Source organism: Mobula birostris, chromosome 21 (genome assembly GCF_030028105.1).
Source record: "Mobula birostris isolate sMobBir1 chromosome 21, sMobBir1.hap1, whole genome shotgun sequence".
Classification (NCBI taxonomy): Eukaryota; Metazoa; Chordata; class Chondrichthyes; order Myliobatiformes; family Myliobatidae; genus Mobula; species Mobula birostris.
Window position 1 is genome coordinate 19,569,916 of NC_092390.1, and position 19,465 is coordinate 19,589,380.

At 44.9% G+C, this 19,465-nt stretch overlaps 1 protein-coding gene across 1 annotated transcript in view; it reads left to right on the forward strand.

The window, feature by feature from the left end:
• LOC140186002 (equilibrative nucleobase transporter 1-like) overlaps positions 1–19,465 on the forward strand; it is a 77,938-nt gene that overhangs the window by 7,874 nt on the left and 50,599 nt on the right. Inside the window, exons 8-13 of the mRNA XM_072239827.1 lie at positions 991–1,082; positions 1,451–1,624; positions 11,788–11,907; positions 16,167–16,359; positions 17,642–17,765; positions 18,495–18,768. Of these exons, the coding sequence (XP_072095928.1) occupies positions 991–1,082; positions 1,451–1,624; positions 11,788–11,907; positions 16,167–16,359; positions 17,642–17,765; positions 18,495–18,768 (977 nt within the window). The remainder of the gene's footprint in view (positions 1–990; positions 1,083–1,450; positions 1,625–11,787; positions 11,908–16,166; positions 16,360–17,641; positions 17,766–18,494; positions 18,769–19,465) is intronic.

A 19,465-nucleotide genomic window follows, 5' to 3' on the forward strand; every position in this document is an offset into this window, starting at 1 on the left:
CAAATAGGGCGACTTGTGAGATGTGTAAATTGATCCGATTCTTCTCTGAAGAGCGGTTCACCCTCTGGAGGCGGTCCATCCCGGGAACGGCCGGGGCGGGTAGCGAGAGGATGCAGGAGACTGAAGGGCTCACTGGACAGGAAAGGAAAGAGGAGGGACGAACGACTGAAGACTTTGGAGAAAAAAGCGAAGAGACAGAGGTCGGGGGGAGAAGCAGAACGAAGTCCCAAAGAGACTTAGGAAACAGACATGGAACTGGTTATGGGAATACTCGGCCCAATGGGACAAAAGGTAAGGACAAGTCAAAGATCCATATTCCATGATGCACCCACTCTCCCTTCCGGCCACCTTTATGCCCATCTCATTTCTGTCCCCTTTACAGTGTTTCTTTCCTCGCCTTCACTCCGTCCTTCCATGTTTAACATCAGTCTAATCCTATCTAGTCTCCGAGCACCGACATCAGACCATTGTTCCCTTTCTTTCCCTTCCCGTAGTCCTCTTTGATATTAACTGCTTCCACTTCCGTCACTTCACTATCTTTCTGGTTTTCCGATGAATTGGTGGTTTAGATTAACAACTGGCTTGCCCAAAGGAGACTGGCGTGGTAAACAAGGATCCTATGCTGGCCAGAGGACCGCATCCAGTGCTGCTCCACTGTCGTTTGTAACATATATAAAGGACTTGGACAAAAATGTATTTCGGATTGTTTGTAAGCTTACAGACGATATACCAATTAGTAGAGTGGAGGTAGCGTTCCCTCTAATTGTTTTTACAGTTGTACGGACCAACGATTTCTCCGAGCGGAAATTTTTTTACACGGCATGAAAAGTGCGCTGCACTATAAATGCATTTTCTTGGATATGCATACTAGGAATATTTAGAATGACTATGGAAAAATCACACTTCTGACTTTATTAATTAAAGGGAAATACGGTGCAACAAAGAAAATCTTTCCCGTTTCATAAACTATCTAGCTGCGTCCATTTTCAGCTGCGCGGCAACCAAAGCCATGCGCGTACCAGCCATGTCCACCGTGATGTCTCCTGCGCTGATCCCGTTTGCCAACATTAGACCTGTATACAGTATCAACGCATAAGTGATTGCATATGAAAAATTCTTGATTTTTATATCCAAGTACCTGCCCATTGGTAGCTTAAACATCGTAAAAAAAAAATATCTGCCTCCAGGGACCCGTCAAATAGGTCGTTCTAGATATTTACCATGCCCTGTTCTAAAACGTACCCGCAGATTTCCCTGTCTAATTTCTTTCATATGAAACACAGGCCCTCCAGTCAAAAACACGGTCTTTGGATAAAGACCATGGCTAACCACTTAATCTACGCCCCTCAATATTATAATCCTTTTTTCATGCCAATCCCTCCACAAATAAATCTACGAAAATATTAAATATGAAGGTCCTGCTGCTTTCAAATCTTTTTACCTCTTACAGGCCTGGTGGCCAGAGACAACGAGGAGCAGATTTCCTCCTTCTGGAGTTGCCTCTTCTCCCGGCTTTGGCTCATGCACCTGCTCTGGTTCTCGCTTATCCAGCTGCGGAATTTACTGTTTATAGGGACCCTGAATCCGACGCTGAACCTGCTGGCGGGCAGGGATCCCGGGAAAGGTAAAGTTAGACGGGCAAAGGCCGACTGTCTACAATGCAAAAGGAGTGAGGGAGGTCGAAAGAGATACAGGCGGAAAGGGAAGCGAGAGGGCGGACAGACAAAACGTGAAAAAAGGGCTGAGTGTAGAGATAGGGGTTGCAAGAGGACGCAATCCAGTTCGGAATGCGTTTGCATCACGTGTGTGTTTTTTCTCCTCTTTTCTCTCCGCAGCGGTTATGGTCTTTCTTTCTTAAACAATTGGGTTCCTGCTTTATGGCTGCCTGCAAGCAAACAAATCTTAAAGTGTATAATTTATATATGATTTTCATAATATTTAATCAGGTAATACTGTACTTTAATTGAAAACGAAGGTTTCGTGGCCGAAGAGTGGTTATAGAGATAGGCCTGGTTTTGCGGCCGGAAACTGATGACACAGCGACAAGGCGAGTTCGGAACAAGGACTGCTATACGGATAATGGCGTGTGTACAGAGAAGAGGGGGTTGAAGGTTGGGGGGTGGTGTAGGACTAGGAATTTATAGAGACGAGGTATGTGAGCAGTTGGGAGTGAGATGCGGAGACGGGGAGTTCTAAGGGGTTGGAAGGCGGATACTGTACTCAGGTAATGTGGGCTACGTGGATTACATATAATCCTCGCGTTGGGGGCCAAAGGATTACAGACGTTGGGAATAGTGCAGGTGCAGTGACGGAGAGGCGTGACGGAATGTGTGGTTACAGAGACTGGGAGTGGTGTAGTAACTGTAAGCTGGTACAGACATTTTGAGGGTTGTTGCGTATGAAGGGGATGTTATAGAGATAGGTACGGGGTTACATTCGGAAGAGTTATATTTCTTGCTTTGTCATATGGGGGAGCTGGGAGCGGAACCAAATGCAAGACACAGACACTGAAGTACTGGGAACTGGACTGGACTAGAGTTAGGGACGTGACTGGACACAGACTAGGAGCTGGGACAGGAACACAGACTTGGGCTGGGACTTCAGCTGGGAAAGCGGGACCAGGACAAGGAACTGGGAACTAGGAGCCTGGGTTTGGACTCCGAGCCAGAGACTGCATAAGGATCCAAAACATGGGTCTTGACTGGGGCTCGGACACCGGAACGAGGCTTGGGTTCTTCGAGGCTGGGCTTCAGGACTGGGCGAGGCACTCGTGGGCACGACGAGGCACTCCTTCTTGGAATACAGGGCCGGGACCCCTTCTCGGACGCAGGGCCGGCCTCCTTCCTTGGACGCAGGGCCGGGATGCTTACTAGGTTGCGGGACCGGGATGACTGCCGAGGTAAACCTCTGAGGAAACTTATGGATTCAGGTGGAGAGGGGAAGGGAACAGACTAGCCTCAGGGTAAGGCCTGACTTACTCAACGGAGGCGAGGACGGGAAGGGACAGATTCAACCGTAGGGTAACGGCAAGGACGGCCTGACTTACCCCACGGAGGCAAGGACAGGAAGGGAGCTCAGTCCGGGGTAGCTCCGAGTCTCGGGGCGGCCAGCAACTTTGGCTGGCTACAGAAACAGCAGAATCCATATCTAGCTCGGAGTGCAGACGGCCACTCAGCTGGCCCGGAAACGGCCGAATCCATACCACGATAACTGCTCCGACTAGAGACAAGGCTCGATGAAGAGGTGGTCCTCCAACCAGGCCTAGAGATCAGAAATGGCTGCTCTAGCCTTCCATCGGCGGGTTGGTCCAAGGGGATACTGACGAGACAAACCAGCAATCACACTGCCTGTCTGTATCTTGTTTTACGGCGGTTGGCATCCAGCTTGAAGGTGCATTACCGCCACCCTCTGCTCCAGAATGTGCACTAGACATACATTCTAAATCCCTTCACCCAATCTCACACACACACACTTCACCCTCCCATCTTTGACCATCCTAGTATCCTATTCCTGTTTATTCGTCATATTCTATAAAAAAAACCCTGTACCCCTTAAAAATGCTAAAAATACCCGGACTTGTGCTCTCTCACCCATGCCCAGCAACCCTTTTAATGTGAATTCCTGCACCCCAACTCCCTTAATTTATTTCTCATCATCTCTCTTTGTATCCCATACTTCCTGCAACTCAGAACTACATGTTCTACTGACTCCTCTTCCTGACATTCCTCACACAATCCTGTCTGGTGTTTCCCTATCATTTTCAATGTTTTGTTTAATGCACAATGCCCCAGCCTTAACCTAGTCCACACAATTTCCTCTCTTCTGTTTCCATTACCTACCCTAGTAACTGCAACACTCTCTTGTATTTGATATAAATGCCTCCCTTTCCCCTCCCTGTCCCATCTTTCTTGCCACATTTGGTTGACTTTTTCCCAGATTACACACTTAACCTCTGCTTTACTGATACTAATGTGCATTTCCACATTTTCTTTCTTTAACGCCCTCTTTGCCAACTCATCCACCCTCTCATTCCCCTTCACCCCTACATGTGCTGGAACCCATAGAAATTTTACCTGACCTCCCTGATTTGCAATCCTTGTAACTAACTGAAGGACTTCATAAAGTACATCTTGCCAACTGTTTGTGTGAAAAGACCTTAAACTTGCTAGAACTGAGGACGAATCTGAACATATCAATGCTTTGACTTGTCTGGCTTTCTGCACCCATTGCAATACAACCAACACTGCCAGCATCTCCACTGTAAACACTCCTAACTTATTAGATGTTCTTCTGCTGATTCCAATTTCTTTTGCTGGTATTACCACCCCAAACCCTGTCACTCCTGTTGCAGGTTCCTTCGCACCATCCGTATAAATGTGAGTATAATCACTATACTTTTCCATCACATGACAGTTAAATGCATTTACCAAATCTGTTTTATATCTTTCTTTCCTTTTTACCTCTAACAAATGCCAGTCTATGTCAGGCCATACAAGCTTCCATGGAGCTACAACTGGATAAACTACTGAAGGACTTATCCTCAGATCAAATACTCCACATTCTTTCGCGATATCATTCCCTACCCGACTAAAGGTATCCCTCTGAAACCTCCCATTTTCCCAGCACTCCTGCAACACTCCTTTAGTAGGGTGAGAATCATTGTGCCCCTGCAAGTTAGCCCAGTAGTTTGCCATCAGTTGCATCCTTCTTATTTCCAAAGGCATTATTCCCATTTCTACCTGTAGGGCTGACACTGGTGACGTTTTAAAAGCCCCACTGCACACTCTCAAGGCCTGAGCCTGAATCACATCCAGTTTCCTTATAAGAGACCTAGCTGCTGATCCATATACTATATTTCCATAATCCAATACAGATCTTACTAAAGCCACATACATTCTCATCAAAGCTGCACAACTTGCTCCCCATTCCCTACCAGTCAAACATCTCATCACATTTATTACTTTTTTACATTTCTCCTCAACTTTCCTGATATGGTCTGCCCATGTTAATCGTGAATCAAATATAACTCCCAGAAATTTAAATGATGCAACCCTTTCTAATTCAACCCCATACATCCTTAACTTCTTCCCTACCTCAACCCTTTTCCTGGTAAAAAATACAGATTGAGTTTTGTCTACTGAAAATCTACATCCCCAATCATAACCCCACTCCACCACTTCATCAATTGCTTCTTGTAGTTTCCTGATTATATGGTCCATGTTCCTGCCTCTTTTCCACAAGGCCCCATCATCCGCAAACAGTGACCTACCTATATCCACTGGTACCTTTGTGAAGACATCATTGATCATAATCATGAAAAGTAATGGGCTAATCACACTACCTTGAGGTGTGCCATTTTCCACTATGTACTGTTTTGATAATTCTGATCCAATCCGAACTTGAATTTTTCTACCAAACAAAAAATCTTTAATCCAATTAAAAACTCTCCCACCAACCCCCATCTTGTGCAGTTTAATTAATAATCCTTCCTTCCACATCATATCATAGGCTTTTTCAATGTAAGAGAACACTGCCACTACTGACTCTCTATTTGCCTGGGCCTTCCTTATTTCAGTCTCTAACATAATCACTGAGTCCATGGAATTCCTTCCCTTTCTAAAACCACTCTGATAACTTGCCAGCATTCCCCTTTTCTCAAGCTCATATGATAACCTTTCTGTTAGCATCCTTTCCATTATCTTACATATACTTGATGTTAATGCAATTGGTCTGTAGCTAGTGGGTTTTGACAGATCCTTGCCAGCCTTCCTTATTGGAATTACTACTGCTTTTTTCCATGCACTTGGTAATCTTCCCTCCTCCCACACTCTGTTATAAAAATGCAGCAACTTCAAGAGCGCTCCTTCTCCTAGATTTTTTAGCATCACAGAGCATATCAGATCTTTCCCTGGGGAGGTTGGTCTTGATCTCTTTATTGCTCTCACCATTTCTGCTAATGTAACTGGATCATCAATTATATCATCTGTTCCTTCCCTCCTGCTTAAAACACCTGGGTGTTGGTTCATTATTCCTTCCCTTCTTCAGACAAATTTTCTGAACTGTGTATCAGTACGAATGACTTGGCCATGATCTCAGCCTTATCCCTACTGGAGACTGCAGTTTCCTCCTCAGATATCATTACTGGATATTCCCATTCCCTTCTATCTCCTCCCATCCTCTTAATCATTCCCCATATCTCTCCCACAGGTGTTGTTCTTCCTACCTTGTCGCAAAAACTCCTCCAACTTGCCCTTTTAGCTTGACGTATAGTTCTTCTCACCACTGCCTGTGCTTTCTTATATTGAACCAAATGCTGCATATTATGGGTTCTTTTAACTAGCCTGAATGCTCTATTTCTGTTTTTTACAGTCTGACAACATTCCTCTGTCCACCATGGTACCAGTTTTCTATTCATCCTATTTTTACTCCTAGGTATAGATCCTTCTGCTGCCATGATAATTGCTGAAATCACCTGACTGTTTAATTCATCTACATTTCCAGAAATATCAATCTTTGTCAACCCTTCTTCACTCAACTTCTGGAACTTACCCCAATCAGCTTTTTCAAACACCCACTTTGGGGTTCCACCACCTGGTCTTACTTCAACTCTTTCACCCACTGAACACAAAACTGGGTAGTGATCACTGCCTACTGTTGAAGCAGTCCAAACTCCCCAGTTACTACTGCCAGCCAAGGTATTAGACACTAACGTAATATCTAACACTGACTCAGTTCCTGTTGTTATATCTATCCTTGTGCCGCTACCATCATTTATACACACCAAATCCCTTTCTTCCATCAAATCTTCAATTACCTTTCCATTTGGATCTGTAATCTGATCCCCCCATATTGTGCTATGAGCATTGAAATCTGCACACCACACTACTTTATGTCTGTTTTGTCCTTGTATCTTTAATAGGCTGTCCAAATCCAACCTTTTACATGGATTGTAGTAGTTAATTATAACCACTCCCTCCCCTCTCTCCCACACTTCCACCACTATGTATTCCTGGTCATCTCCTTTTTCCAGTACCCTATATGGTATACCTTGCTTGATTAACATAGCACAACCCCCTCCTCCCCCTAGATTTCTATCTTTCCTTATCATTGTATACCCATATACCACAAAGTCTAAAGTTGGTTTCAACCAAGTTTCCTGAATACACACTACATCCGGTTTTACAACCATTTCTTTAATAAAGTGCTTGAATTCCTGGCTATTGGCCAGTAAGCTCCTTGCATTCCATTGTAAAAGAATCACCATAATTAGTATTAACCAACACATGACAATTCCTGGCTTGACTGATTACTGAGGTTCTCCCTCACTTCCTCCCATGTCAGTCCTACTAACCCTAAATGGTTTACTGCTGCTTTGACCACCAGCTGAATTTTGTCACTTTTTGACTTTACCTCAGCAGTACTATTAATCACTCCTGCAATGAATGTTACTAGAGCCTCTTTGTCTACATAAATCCTGTCATTTGTTCTTTGTTGCATCTCTCGTATCCCTATTGTTCCCTGTTCATTAGGAACATTATTCTGTTCTCTTGACATTCTTACAGCTTCTGCATAAGTGATCTTTCTTTTCACTCTTATTTCTTGAATTTTAGTCTCCCGTCTCACAACCGCACACCCACTATATGCAACATTATGAGCTCCTCCACAATTGCAGCATTTTGGTTGAACTCCTGTTCTACACTTTCCATATTCATGATCACCCCCACATCTAGCACATCTCCTCTGCCTTTTACAGTTTTTAGCCACATGTCCAAACCTTTGACAATTATAGCACCTCAGTGGCTTTGGCACATACACCCTTACTGGGTAACTCATGAAACCCAGGAACACCTTCCTTGGCACTCTTTCTTCTTCAAATTCAATCAATACTGATTCACTTTCCTTTTTCACTCCCTCCTTTGTTGTTTTCAGTCTTTGAACATTCATTACTTTCCCTCCTTTGATATTCCTCTTTATCTCCTCCATATTTATACTCATTGGTATCCCCGTGATCACTCCTTTACAACCACTGTTTTGTGCTCCCTCCCTCCCAGTGTATTCCACCTTGCATTTTCCTATCTCTTTTAGCTTGAGTGCTTTCTCAAGTTGTTCCTCATTCACACATCTTACCAATAAGTTGCCATCATTAAGGACTTTTGCAAATATTATTTCCCCTACCTTATTTGTCAGAGTTGTTGTTAGCACAAACAGGTTAATTTTCTTCATATGTCCCTGAGCCTTCTCATTAAACCTAATTATGATGACACCTCCTCTCTGAGCTTGTTCATCTTCCTCACTTTCAGAGCTTTCTCCACTATCATTTCTTATTCTTTTATTCCCTTTGTCTTGGTTTTTATTCGTCCAACCCCTCACTACCTCCTCATTCCCTTTATTTCTCCCTTCACAATAATCCACCTCTCCCCAGCTGCCTACCTCTGGTCCCAAGTCTCTATCCTTCTCCTTCTCCACTTTCTTTCCCTCAACCCCACCTCTTATCTTGTCCACCATTACCAGACCCACACAAACCCCCCCCCCAGCAATTTCCATTCCTTCCCCACTCTCTTTCCCTCAACAGGTTCCAAAACACACTCACACATCAAGCAAAACACAGCCAGCTTCCAGCAATCACACTCGATCCCAGGGCCACTTATATTCCCAGTCCCAAGACGAGCATCAGGTGCCTATGATTAAGCCCAACTGAAACAAGGGACAGCCGGAAGATCCAGACTCCGGAGTACACGGACCGGACCGTGAACCGGAATGCGGATTTCATGGACCGGACCATGACATGCTTGAGCTTGAGCTTATGCTTTCAGATACGTTGAGGTATGTGCGGTCCAGCGAGAAGTGGCCATACACGGCGAGCTGTGGACACATGGGACAAATTACCTTTTGTGCAGTTGAGAGTAGTATCCTGGAGACTTTCAAATCTAAACTCAATAGTTATTTCAACACACTATGTGAATGGGGATTAGGCAAGCTTTGTTGGGCCGAATGGCCCATTCTTTTCAAAAACTTTCAAATATTCCAAAAATACATCATGGGGTTTCAAAGACAAAGCATGATGTACAGGGCGGAGTAATCGGTATGTAAGAGGTCTTGGGCCAACGTAGAGTTTCCATGAGCAAACTCAATGGCAGTCAGTCTTTTGGAGTCTGCTGGGCTTCCATTTCCTTGTGATCTTGCACCCTTGTGAATTAGCAGATCTAATCAATATCCATCATGTTAGTTTTATTGCCCTATTACCATCTAGAACACACAAGTCAGGAGTGTGATCAGAATCAGAATCAGGTTTATTATCACCGACATGTGCCGTGAAATTTGTTAACTTAGCAGCAGCAGTTCAATGCAATACTTAATCTAGCAGAGAGAGAAAATATAATAAATAAAAGAAAACATAATAATAAATGAACAAGTAAATCAATTACATATATTGAATAGATTTTTTAAATGTGCAAAAAACAGAAATACTGTATATTAAAAAAGTGAGGTAGTGTCTAAGGGTTCAATGTCCATCTAGGAATCGGATGGCAGAAGGGAAGAAGCTGGTCCTGAATCGCTGAATATGTGCCTTCAGGCTTCTGTACTTCCTATCTGATGGTAACTGTGAGAAAAGGGCATGCCCTGGTGCTGGAGGTCTTTAATAATGGATACTGCCTTTCTGAGACACCGCTCCTTAAAGATGTCCTGGGTACTTTGTAGGCTAGTGCCCAAGATTGAGATTCACAACCTTCTGCAACTTCTTTCAGTCCTGTGCAATGGCCCCTTCATACCAGACAATGATGCAGTCTGTCAGAATGCTCTCCACTGTAAAACTATAGAAGTTTTTGAGTGTATTTGTTGACATGCCAAATCTCTTCAACCTCCTAATGAAGAATAGCCGCTGTCTTGCCTTCTTTATAACTCCATCGATATGTTGGGACCAGGTTAGATCCTCAGAGATCTTGACACCCAGGAACTTGAAACTGCTCACTCTCTCCACTTCTGATCCCTCTATGAGGATTGGTATGTGTTCCTTCATCTTACCCTTCCCGAAGTCCACAATCAGCTCTTTCGTCTTACTGACACTGAGTGCCAGGTTGTTGCTGTGGCACCACTCCACTAGTTGGCATATCTCACTCCTGTACGCCCCCTCATCACCACCTGAGATTCTACCAACAATGGTTGTACCGTCAGCAAATTTGTAGATGGTATTTGAGCTATGCCTAGCCACACAGTCATGTGTATGCAGAGAGTTGTTCGTCCATCGTACGTCGATGAGGACCTCGACACCATTATTGATGGTGTCGAGACTAGTGCGTGATTTGGATTTAAGTGAGGGAGAGTTGCGCAGCGTCAGCCTCACTCTCTCTTCCCAACTCCCATCTGGATCCAGTGGCAAGACAGAGTCTAGACGGCTGGAGATGGGACTAGGCGCAGTGGATGACCAGGACGTCTTCTGTGTCTTGTCCTGCTCTACATGTTCCACGACGCTTGCAGAGACCGCCTTCTTGACCGTTGGACCTTCCATTGGTCTCGTCCGCTCAATCCGCCGGAGTCTGTCTTCACATGCTGGGATAGGCAACTCCCTATCTCACCGAGGGTATGAGACCCGTTGGCTACCCTCACCTGGTTTAGCCGGCTTGTCGAAGCCGTTGCCCGGGGTGTGGCCGCTGTCGCATGCAAACAGCTATGAGGAGCCACAGGTGAGAGCTGAGTGCCAGGTGGGGACCAAAGGTGAACTAACCGCCTTGAAAAGGACGCAACATGTTCCCCCACCAGAGGTGCTACCCCTCCCTGACACCCCATACACCCCATACCCCATACAGAGAGTAGAGCATTGGGCTAAGCACACATCCCTGAGGTGTACCAGTGTTGATCTTCAGTGAGGAGGATATGTTATCACCAACCCGCACATACTGTGGTCTTCCGGTTAGGAAGTCGAGGATCCAATTGCAGAGGGAGGTACAGAGGTCCAGGTTCTGCAACCTCTCAATCAGGATTATGGGAATGATGGTAATAAATAGTATTAAAATCTGTCCGCAGTGAGAGCGTCAGTAGTTACAGGTGCTCACCAGGAGAGCGTCAACGCCCTCGGTAAGTCTTCTCAGTGTGAAGGGAGTGTGGGAGAGACAGAACATGTGAAAACCGGAGCTGGGAGAGAGAAGAGAGTTAGATGGGGCTGTGAGGCAGAGAATGAAAATGCAGATGAATGGACTTCCGATGAAGAGAGATATAATGGTGAAACGAAGCAGAGACAGGGGCAATCGGAGAAATTAGAAAAACTAGATTTAGAGAACCAACAAAGTGAATGCAGACAGAAGGTGGGAGGGCGACTGAAGGGGGAGAGAACCGGTAAATTCGGAGATTGAGGATGGAGAGACTGTGGCAAAGAACTCGTGAATTCTGACATGGCTGGGGGATTGGAGTAGAAGGGAGAGGGCGTTGGTAGGGACAGGACTGACAGCGGGTTAATGAAGAGGAAGACAGAGGGAAACGGGAAGGCAAATAGCCTGGTATTTTAGCGATTACAATCCATCACTGGTGAATATTCAAACGTAGACATTTCACTCCTTTGGAGGTCAGATGCGCGGATGAGGTGAGTCAGCACATATTTTTAAGTCAATGGTTTGAATGCAATAACTCTCTCGCTGTCTGCAGCACCGTAGACACTGCCTATAATACGATTCCTTGTCCAGTGCTATCCCAAATCAGGTAACTTCGAAGCATTCTGTCTGTCCTTCAATCACCCGTCTTTCTTCAGCTTTAATTCATTCTGTGCTCATCATTTTCTCTGTTTCTCACCGACAGTCAGCAGGTTTACAAATGTCTTCGCCTTCGCCCAGTTGTGTGCCCTTTTCTGTGCTCCCTGTAACGGGCTGATTCTGGACCGACACAAACGGAGAGGTCGGAGGTTGGATTCAGTCGCAGGTAATTCTCCGGAGTGAGGATGGTCTCCTCGCAGCGACACCGACAGCTGAGGTCAAGGGAACTACTTATTGCCCCTACTCCCTGTGCCCCTAACACTGCACCTAATTATGACGGCGCCTGCTCGGAAACCCATTGGTGCCTCACACTTCTGTTACCCGGACATTTTCCCGCGATGTTCTCTCTCATCCCCTGTCAGCCGCCTCTCTCTGACCCCCATCCTTTCCCACCCCCTTTCTCCCTTCTCTAACTTTTCACACACTCATTGACCCCTATCTTTTCTCTTTCTCCTCATCATGTCTTTCTCCAACTTCTCCCTGACCACTTATTTTCCCTTTAGACTCTTCCTTATCCATTATCTCTACACTGCCACTACCTTTTACTTCTCTCCTCTCCAGAACCATTTATCCATCATTCCCGATCGCCACTCTCTCGGACTAGTTAGAATCAAACAGGTTGTTTCAAACTTTATGTTCACCCCGTTACGAGGATATTATTAATGGGAGCGTCAGAAAAGACTTTTTGAGGCGTTGTGACAGAAACGAATAAACTAGGGTAGATCTGGTAGCATCGCAGGAGAGGGAGAGACTCAACGATTCATGTCTGTGATTCTATACCAACACCGCAAAGGAAAGTGTTCAGAGGAGGGTGGTTAGAAAGGGGAGTATGTCTGCGATAAACCTTTGGTAAATATTGTCAAGATACGCTGAGCTTAGAACACGGTTGTCGGGCAGAAAAGACTAAGTAGTCAAACTGATAGTGAACAGCGCCACGTCCACCTTCCAGACAAATTACAGCCATCAGATCTTCTTGAAGTTAACAAGGTCAACTCTTTTTTGCCCCTCAAACGTTCTTGCTATATTCCACTTGCTATTTGCCACCATGTTATTATTTGTCTGCTTTTTGGTAAAGCTTTCCTCCATAAGCCTTGACATCGAAGTCGGACAATACCCAAAAGCTGGACAAAATCGAAAAGGGTGAACACAAAATTGGAAGTGTTATATGTGAATGCGCGCAGAATACTGAACAAGGTGGATGAACTTGTAGCACAGTTACAGACTGACGTGTATGACTTTGTGGGCATCACTGAATCGTGGCTGAAAGAAGATATTATCTGTTTTCTTAGGGTCCAAGGATACACATTGCATTGAAGGGACAGGCAGGTAGGCAGAGGAGGCGGCATGCATCTTTTGGTAAACAATTAAATCAAATCATTAGAAAGAGGAGACATCTGCTCTAAATGTTGAATTGTTGGTAGAGCGAAGGAACTGTAGGGGTAAAAGGACCCTGATGGGAGTTATATACAGACCCTCAAACAGCAGTAAACATGTGGTCTACAGATTACAACAAGAGATAGAAAATGCATACCAAAAGATCAATATTCCAACTTTCATGGGGGTTTCAATGTGCAGGTAGATTGGGAAAATCAGGTTGGTAGTGGATCCAAGAGGGGGGATTTCTAGAATGCTTACGAGATGGATTTTTAGAGCTCTCACGGTTGAGCCCGCTAGGGGATCAGCTATTCTAGATTAGGTGTTGCGCAATGAATTGGAATTGATTAGAGCGTTTAAGGTAAAGGAGCCCTGCAATTTCATAAGGAGAAGCTGAAGTGTTTTGTATCAGTATTACAGTGGAGTAAAGGAATTACAGAGGCCAAAATCAATGGAAGAAGAACCAGCCACTAGTCCACGGGATTTAGAGGAACAAATTTGTAGGGAGATATCAGACTGTTTCAGGAAACGTAAGGTTCTTATAGCAGATTATTTTAATTTTCTAAATATTGACTTGGACTCCCATACTGTAAGAGGGCTAGATGAGTCTGTCAGAAGTGTTCAGAAAAGGTTCCTCAATCAACTCGTGGAAGTGCCGCCGAGAGAGTATGCGATACTTGATCTCCTATTACGGAATGAGACAGGACAGCTGACAGACGTTTCTGTAGGGAACACATTGCATCTAGTGTCAATACAGTAATGCCATTAGTTTCAAAGTAAATATGGAAAAGGATAGGCCTGGTTCGCAAGTTGTGGTGCTAAATTGGAGAAAGGCAAACTTTGAAAGTATCTGAAAGGATCTGGCAAGTGTGGGTTGGGACAGATTATTTTCTGGCAAAGGTATACTTGGTAAGTGGGAGACTTTCAAAAGTGAATTTTTGAGAGTACAGAACACTTAAGAAAGAAATCAGGATGGCTAAAAGAGGGTACGAAGTTGCCCTAGCAGACAAGGTGAAGGAGAATCCTAAAGGATTCTATAGATACGTTAAGAGCAAAAGTATTCCAAGGGACTCAGGAAAATCAGTATGATACTCTATGCGTGGAGCCGAAGGGGGTGGGGGAAATCTTAATCTGACTTTCTTTTGCATCTGTATTTACTCAGGAGGCGGACTGAGCCTATAGAAATGAGGCAATGCAGCAGCGAGATTATTGACCCTATACAGATTACAGAGGGGGAGATGTCCTGAGGCAAATTAGGGCGGATAAAACCCCAAGGCCTGACAAGGTGTTTCCTGTCGGAGGCAAGTGCAGAATTTTCGGCAGCCCTAACAGAAATATTTAAATCATCCTTAGCGACAGGTGGGATACCGGAGGATTTGGAAGATTGTTAATGTTGTCCGCTGTTTAAGAAATGCACTAAAAATAAGTCAGGAAATTATAGGTCAGTGAACCTGACATCAGTGGTGGAAAAGTTATCGGAAGGTATTCCAACGGACACGATATGAATATATGGATAGGCGTGGACTGATTAGGGATGGTCGGCATGGCTACATGCGCGGTGGGTCTTGTCTAGCTACGAGGAATTTTCCAGAAACTTGCTGAAGGCGAGGCAGTGGATGTTGTCGACGTGGACTTTAGCAAGGCATTTGACAAGGTCCCGAATGGTTCAGGCACTTGGCGCTCAGATGGGATAGGTAAATTGGATTTTTCGGAGAAGCTAGGGAATGGTAGTAGATGGATACCTTTCTGACCCTGTGACTTGTGGAGTGCCGCAGGAATCGGTGCTGGGTCTGTTGTCGTTTTCATCTATTCAACGATGTGGATGATAATGTATTAATTTGATCAGCAAATTTGGGATGACACCGAGATTGTGGATATAGTGGACAGCGAGGAAGACCATCACAGGTTGCAGAGGGATCTAGAACAGCTATTAAAGTTAGAAGAAAATAGCAGATTAAATTTAATCCAGATAAGTACCAGGCGTTGCATTTCGGCAGGACCAACCAGGGCAGGTCTCATAGTGAATGACAGGACACTGAGGAGTGCGGTAGAATAAAGGGATCTGGGAATACAGATTGATAATTCATTGCAATTGGCGGCACATGTATACAGAGCCATAGAGTTTTAGGCACTTTGGCGTTCATAAATCAAGGTACTGAGTACAGGAGATGGACTGTTATGTTGTAGTTGTGTAAGACGTTGATGAGACCTAATTTGGAATATTGTTTGCAGTTTTAGTCACCTACCTAAACTTCAGGTAGGTTTAGTGAAGATGTAAATCAGATTGAAAGACTACGGGGGTTTTTCCCTGGAATTTAGAAGATTGAAGGGATATTTTGATAGAGGTATGCAATATGATGGTAAGTATAGACAGGGCAAATGCAAGCAGGCGTTTTTTTCCCACTGACTACAACTAGAGGTCATGGATTAAGGGTGAAAGTAAAATTTAAAGGGTACACGAGGGGAACCTTTATCGGAGTGTCGTGAGAGTGTGGAGCCAGCGTTAGTGGTGCCTACGAACTCTATGTCAATGTTTAAGAGAAGTTGGTATAGGTACATGGATGGGAGGGTTGGGAAGGACTATAGTTCGGGTACAAATCGATGGGACCAGGCAGTTTAAATAGTTCGGCATTGTCTAGATAGGCCAAAGGGCCTGTTTCAGAGCTATACTTTTTTATGGCTCTAATTTTTGACTATTTGACTCTCAACCAATGCCAGACCTGATTCTAAAATGTTCTGGGTTTGCTTCTTTCTTCCTGTATCCCCGATAAACTCACTATTCTCATAACGCCACCTGTCTCAGAGTTAAAAATTCCAGTGGTAAATATCAAACTGAAGTTCAGCACGATGGGATCTGTGGAACTGTGGGTCGTTTTCTAACTATTAACCAAAATGCTTCAAATTCGCTGTCTTTAGAAATCACGCTGGTTTTCTTCTGCTCTCTAACCAATATAATATACTATATTGTGTTTTGGACTGTCTCTCTGCACAGGAAGGGTCCTGGAGCCGCTCTGACCACGAACAGATCGCTTGTCTACCTTTCTGTTTTAGGGTCGGCTGTCCAGCAGAGGCTGGAAGACATGCAGTCAATGGTGCTCTCTCTTACTGTGACCGCCACACTCTCCGTCCTCTTCTCTATCTGCGCTGCCATCCCAGTGCTGGAAGTGCAGTACCTGACTTTCGTCATACAGGTGTTCCATTCAGCGTTCCTCTACGGAAGCGACGCCGCATTCATCGCTATCGCGTAAGTCCACGTACGGTCACAGCGCGAGATGGGCCCTTCGGCCTTCCAAACAGTACTGGTCGTCAAACACCTATTTACCTAAATATCACGCAACAGGTCACCGAAACAGTCCTTTGGCCCATCGAGGCCGGTTCGACCATCAAGTACCCATTTACAATAATATGGTAATTATTTTTCTCAACTACTTGGGAAGTAGTCTCAGTACACTTGTTGGGCGATTATTTCATCTTTCCTTTTGACGACGAAGAACGCCCCCAGGCTCGTTAAGATAACCCTAGATTTAGTAATGCGATACCAAACGCCCCACATACTTTCCCACATAACCTACAAACTACCCCACCACCCTGCCCCCATTGGGAAAATTATACACCAAGGCCCCGAGTGTACTTGGACTGTGACAGGAGACAGAACCTCCAGGGTAGATTCACATCGTGAGAGAGGGAAGCCGAGCTCACAATCGAGCCCGAGTGGCCGGGGTGCCAGATAGTAGATTTATCAACTGCTCTGCTCTGGGATTCTGGCAAAAGTTTCGAAGCCCAACAAGCAGAAATGGGGCTCGAGCATTTGCAATAATACGAGAAAAGAGGAGCGGGAATTAGATCACCAAACATCATCAAACCTTCTTCCCAATGCCGTTCAATGTGATCATAGCTGATTTACCTCAGGCTCATCTCCTCCGTGCTAGATCAGGATCGCCGCAATAATTCCTTTCCACTTAAGTACTCAAATTATTTATCCTCATTTAACCTCTGGGGTAGAAAATTCCAGAACTTTACACTCCATCTTATGAAGAAATGACTACACAGCTCTATTTGAAATGGGCGGCTGCTGACCTTGAAGCTATGTCCCTGTGTTGGAAGCTCTTGCACTGGGGGGGGGGGGGGTTAAGGTTGGCGCTTCGCAAAAACTACCTTGTCCCAGCTGCTTGGGATGTTCATGTTTTCATGTGATCGGCCCTCATTCATCCTAACTATTGGCTTCTATGCGCGTTCATGCGCAACACAATTTGAATTTAATTTTCTAGTGTACCATCTAAGTTGAAAGGGAATCTGGAAACAAAGCCATGGTAATTTTAACAGCAGCACGGGAAATGGGGCCCTAACAAATTTAAAAAGATCTCGGGAGCAGGGTTGAAAAAATAAGGTCCCAGTGATTTGAAACGCTGCGCGGAGAGTTTAAGGTCAGGGCAAAAAAACGAATCTGGTGAGCAGGACACATAAACACGGATTGGGAAAGATCGGACCTTTAAACATCTTAACCCCTCCTTTTTCTCCCATGACAGCTTTCCCCCATGTCATTTCGGGAAGCTCTACGGAACCACGCAGGCTCTGGCTGGACTGTTCTCTCTCCTCCAGTATCCTTGTTTCATCCTCGTCAAGGAAAACTTGCAGGGCAACCCATTGTACGTAAGTATCAGAAAACTCCCACGTAACACAAGTGTCCGACTGGCTCCAGGGAGATTGATTAAGGTGTTTATGCGATAACCCTGTTTGGCATCTCAAAGTGGCAATAATACAAGAATAAGGGAACTTTACTGGACCAATGGATATAAAGTCTCCCGTTGTGGCGGGTCCCAGAAGGGAAGAGGACCAGGTGACTGAGGGGTCGTGGGAGCGGCAGGGGAATGCAGCTTGGCTACGAAAGCAGTGACATTTCCCCCCTTGTCTGAGTGAACCAAGGAGCTCGGAAAAGAAACAGATGCTGCTTCGATCCGCGGAAATGCCCAAGGCTACACCTTGTACTGAAAAAAATGTGAGGGGAATTCAATATTTTTTTAAAAAAATAAGAACGCTTATTAAAACAAATGGAAAGAATTTTGGGGACTGCTTTAAGTTCAGCCCTGACGTATTATAGCTATCAGAACATGGTGCTGAATCGGATGATTTCAGTTACTGTACAAGGTTTCCCCCTTGTTTGTATCAGAAATGGGCAATGTGAAGATTTCCATCTATAGTGTTGGTCTTGAGTTTCCGCAGCATCTTCGGCATCTATTTACATGGATGACAATGAGAACAGCAAGGTCTATTGATGCTCAAGACCATGTTGATATTAAGAAGGAAGAAGTGCTGTGTCGCCTGAAGAAAATTTGCATCTACTGATGACTATTTTTCTCGTATTTTTCCTCTGTCTGGCAGGTGAACATCGCGTTTATTGCGTTAGTGACGTTGGCCTTTGCCCATCCTCTGAATGTCCACCTTTTGTGGAGACGGGAGACATTGATGAGGAGTGGAAGAAGCGGCATGTCCGTGGAATGGGAAGATACGTACCCACTCATGGAAGACAACTGGAGTCCTGGGGATAGAGAGATGGGGGCTCAATCAGAGGGTTCAGTGCAGAGCATTGGGGAGCGGGAAGGATCGGAAGAGGAGCAAGTGTGGGATCCGTGGGTGCTTGTGGGGAAGGATCTTGGTAAGTAGAAATTGGTAAAGGAGATATGGTCAGTGGGAGCTGGTGAAGGGGTGTGGGCTTAGGTGGAACTAATCGGGAATTGTGGATTCAGCAGGTACTAGCGGGAAAAGAGTGGTGTCAGCGACAGGAGCTCCGGTGAAAGTTGGCATGGATGTAAGCAGGCGGAGATGAATAGGACATGTAGGATTGAACCTTTCCTTCAAATAGTGCTGGAGCTATGCAGCGGGGTCATACTCTGTGCTCTTCGACCTAACATCTATGTTGACCAAGATGTCTGTCTAAGCCATGCCCAGGTGCCTGTGTTCTGTCTGTATCCTTTTAAGCATATGATATCCATATTCCTGTCCAATGTTTTTGAACCTTGTAGTTGTGCCTTTCTCTACCACTTGATCCATCAGCTCGCTTCAAACACCTATCACCCTCTGTGCGGAAAAACTTGCCCCTCAAATCCTGTTTAAATATTATACTTTCATCTTAAAATATTCCGTCTCCCTTTAAACTCCCCTACCCTCTGTGATTGTCCTACCCTATCTACGTCCCTAATGATTTCGTATACCATTGTAACGTCACCCCGAACCTTCACTACAGGAAGTACAGTTCCACTCTATCATCTTTTTTTTATATTTATAACTCAAGCCATCATTACAGGCAACAGTCTCTTGTCTCATTCATGCACCATCTCTACCATATTCACATT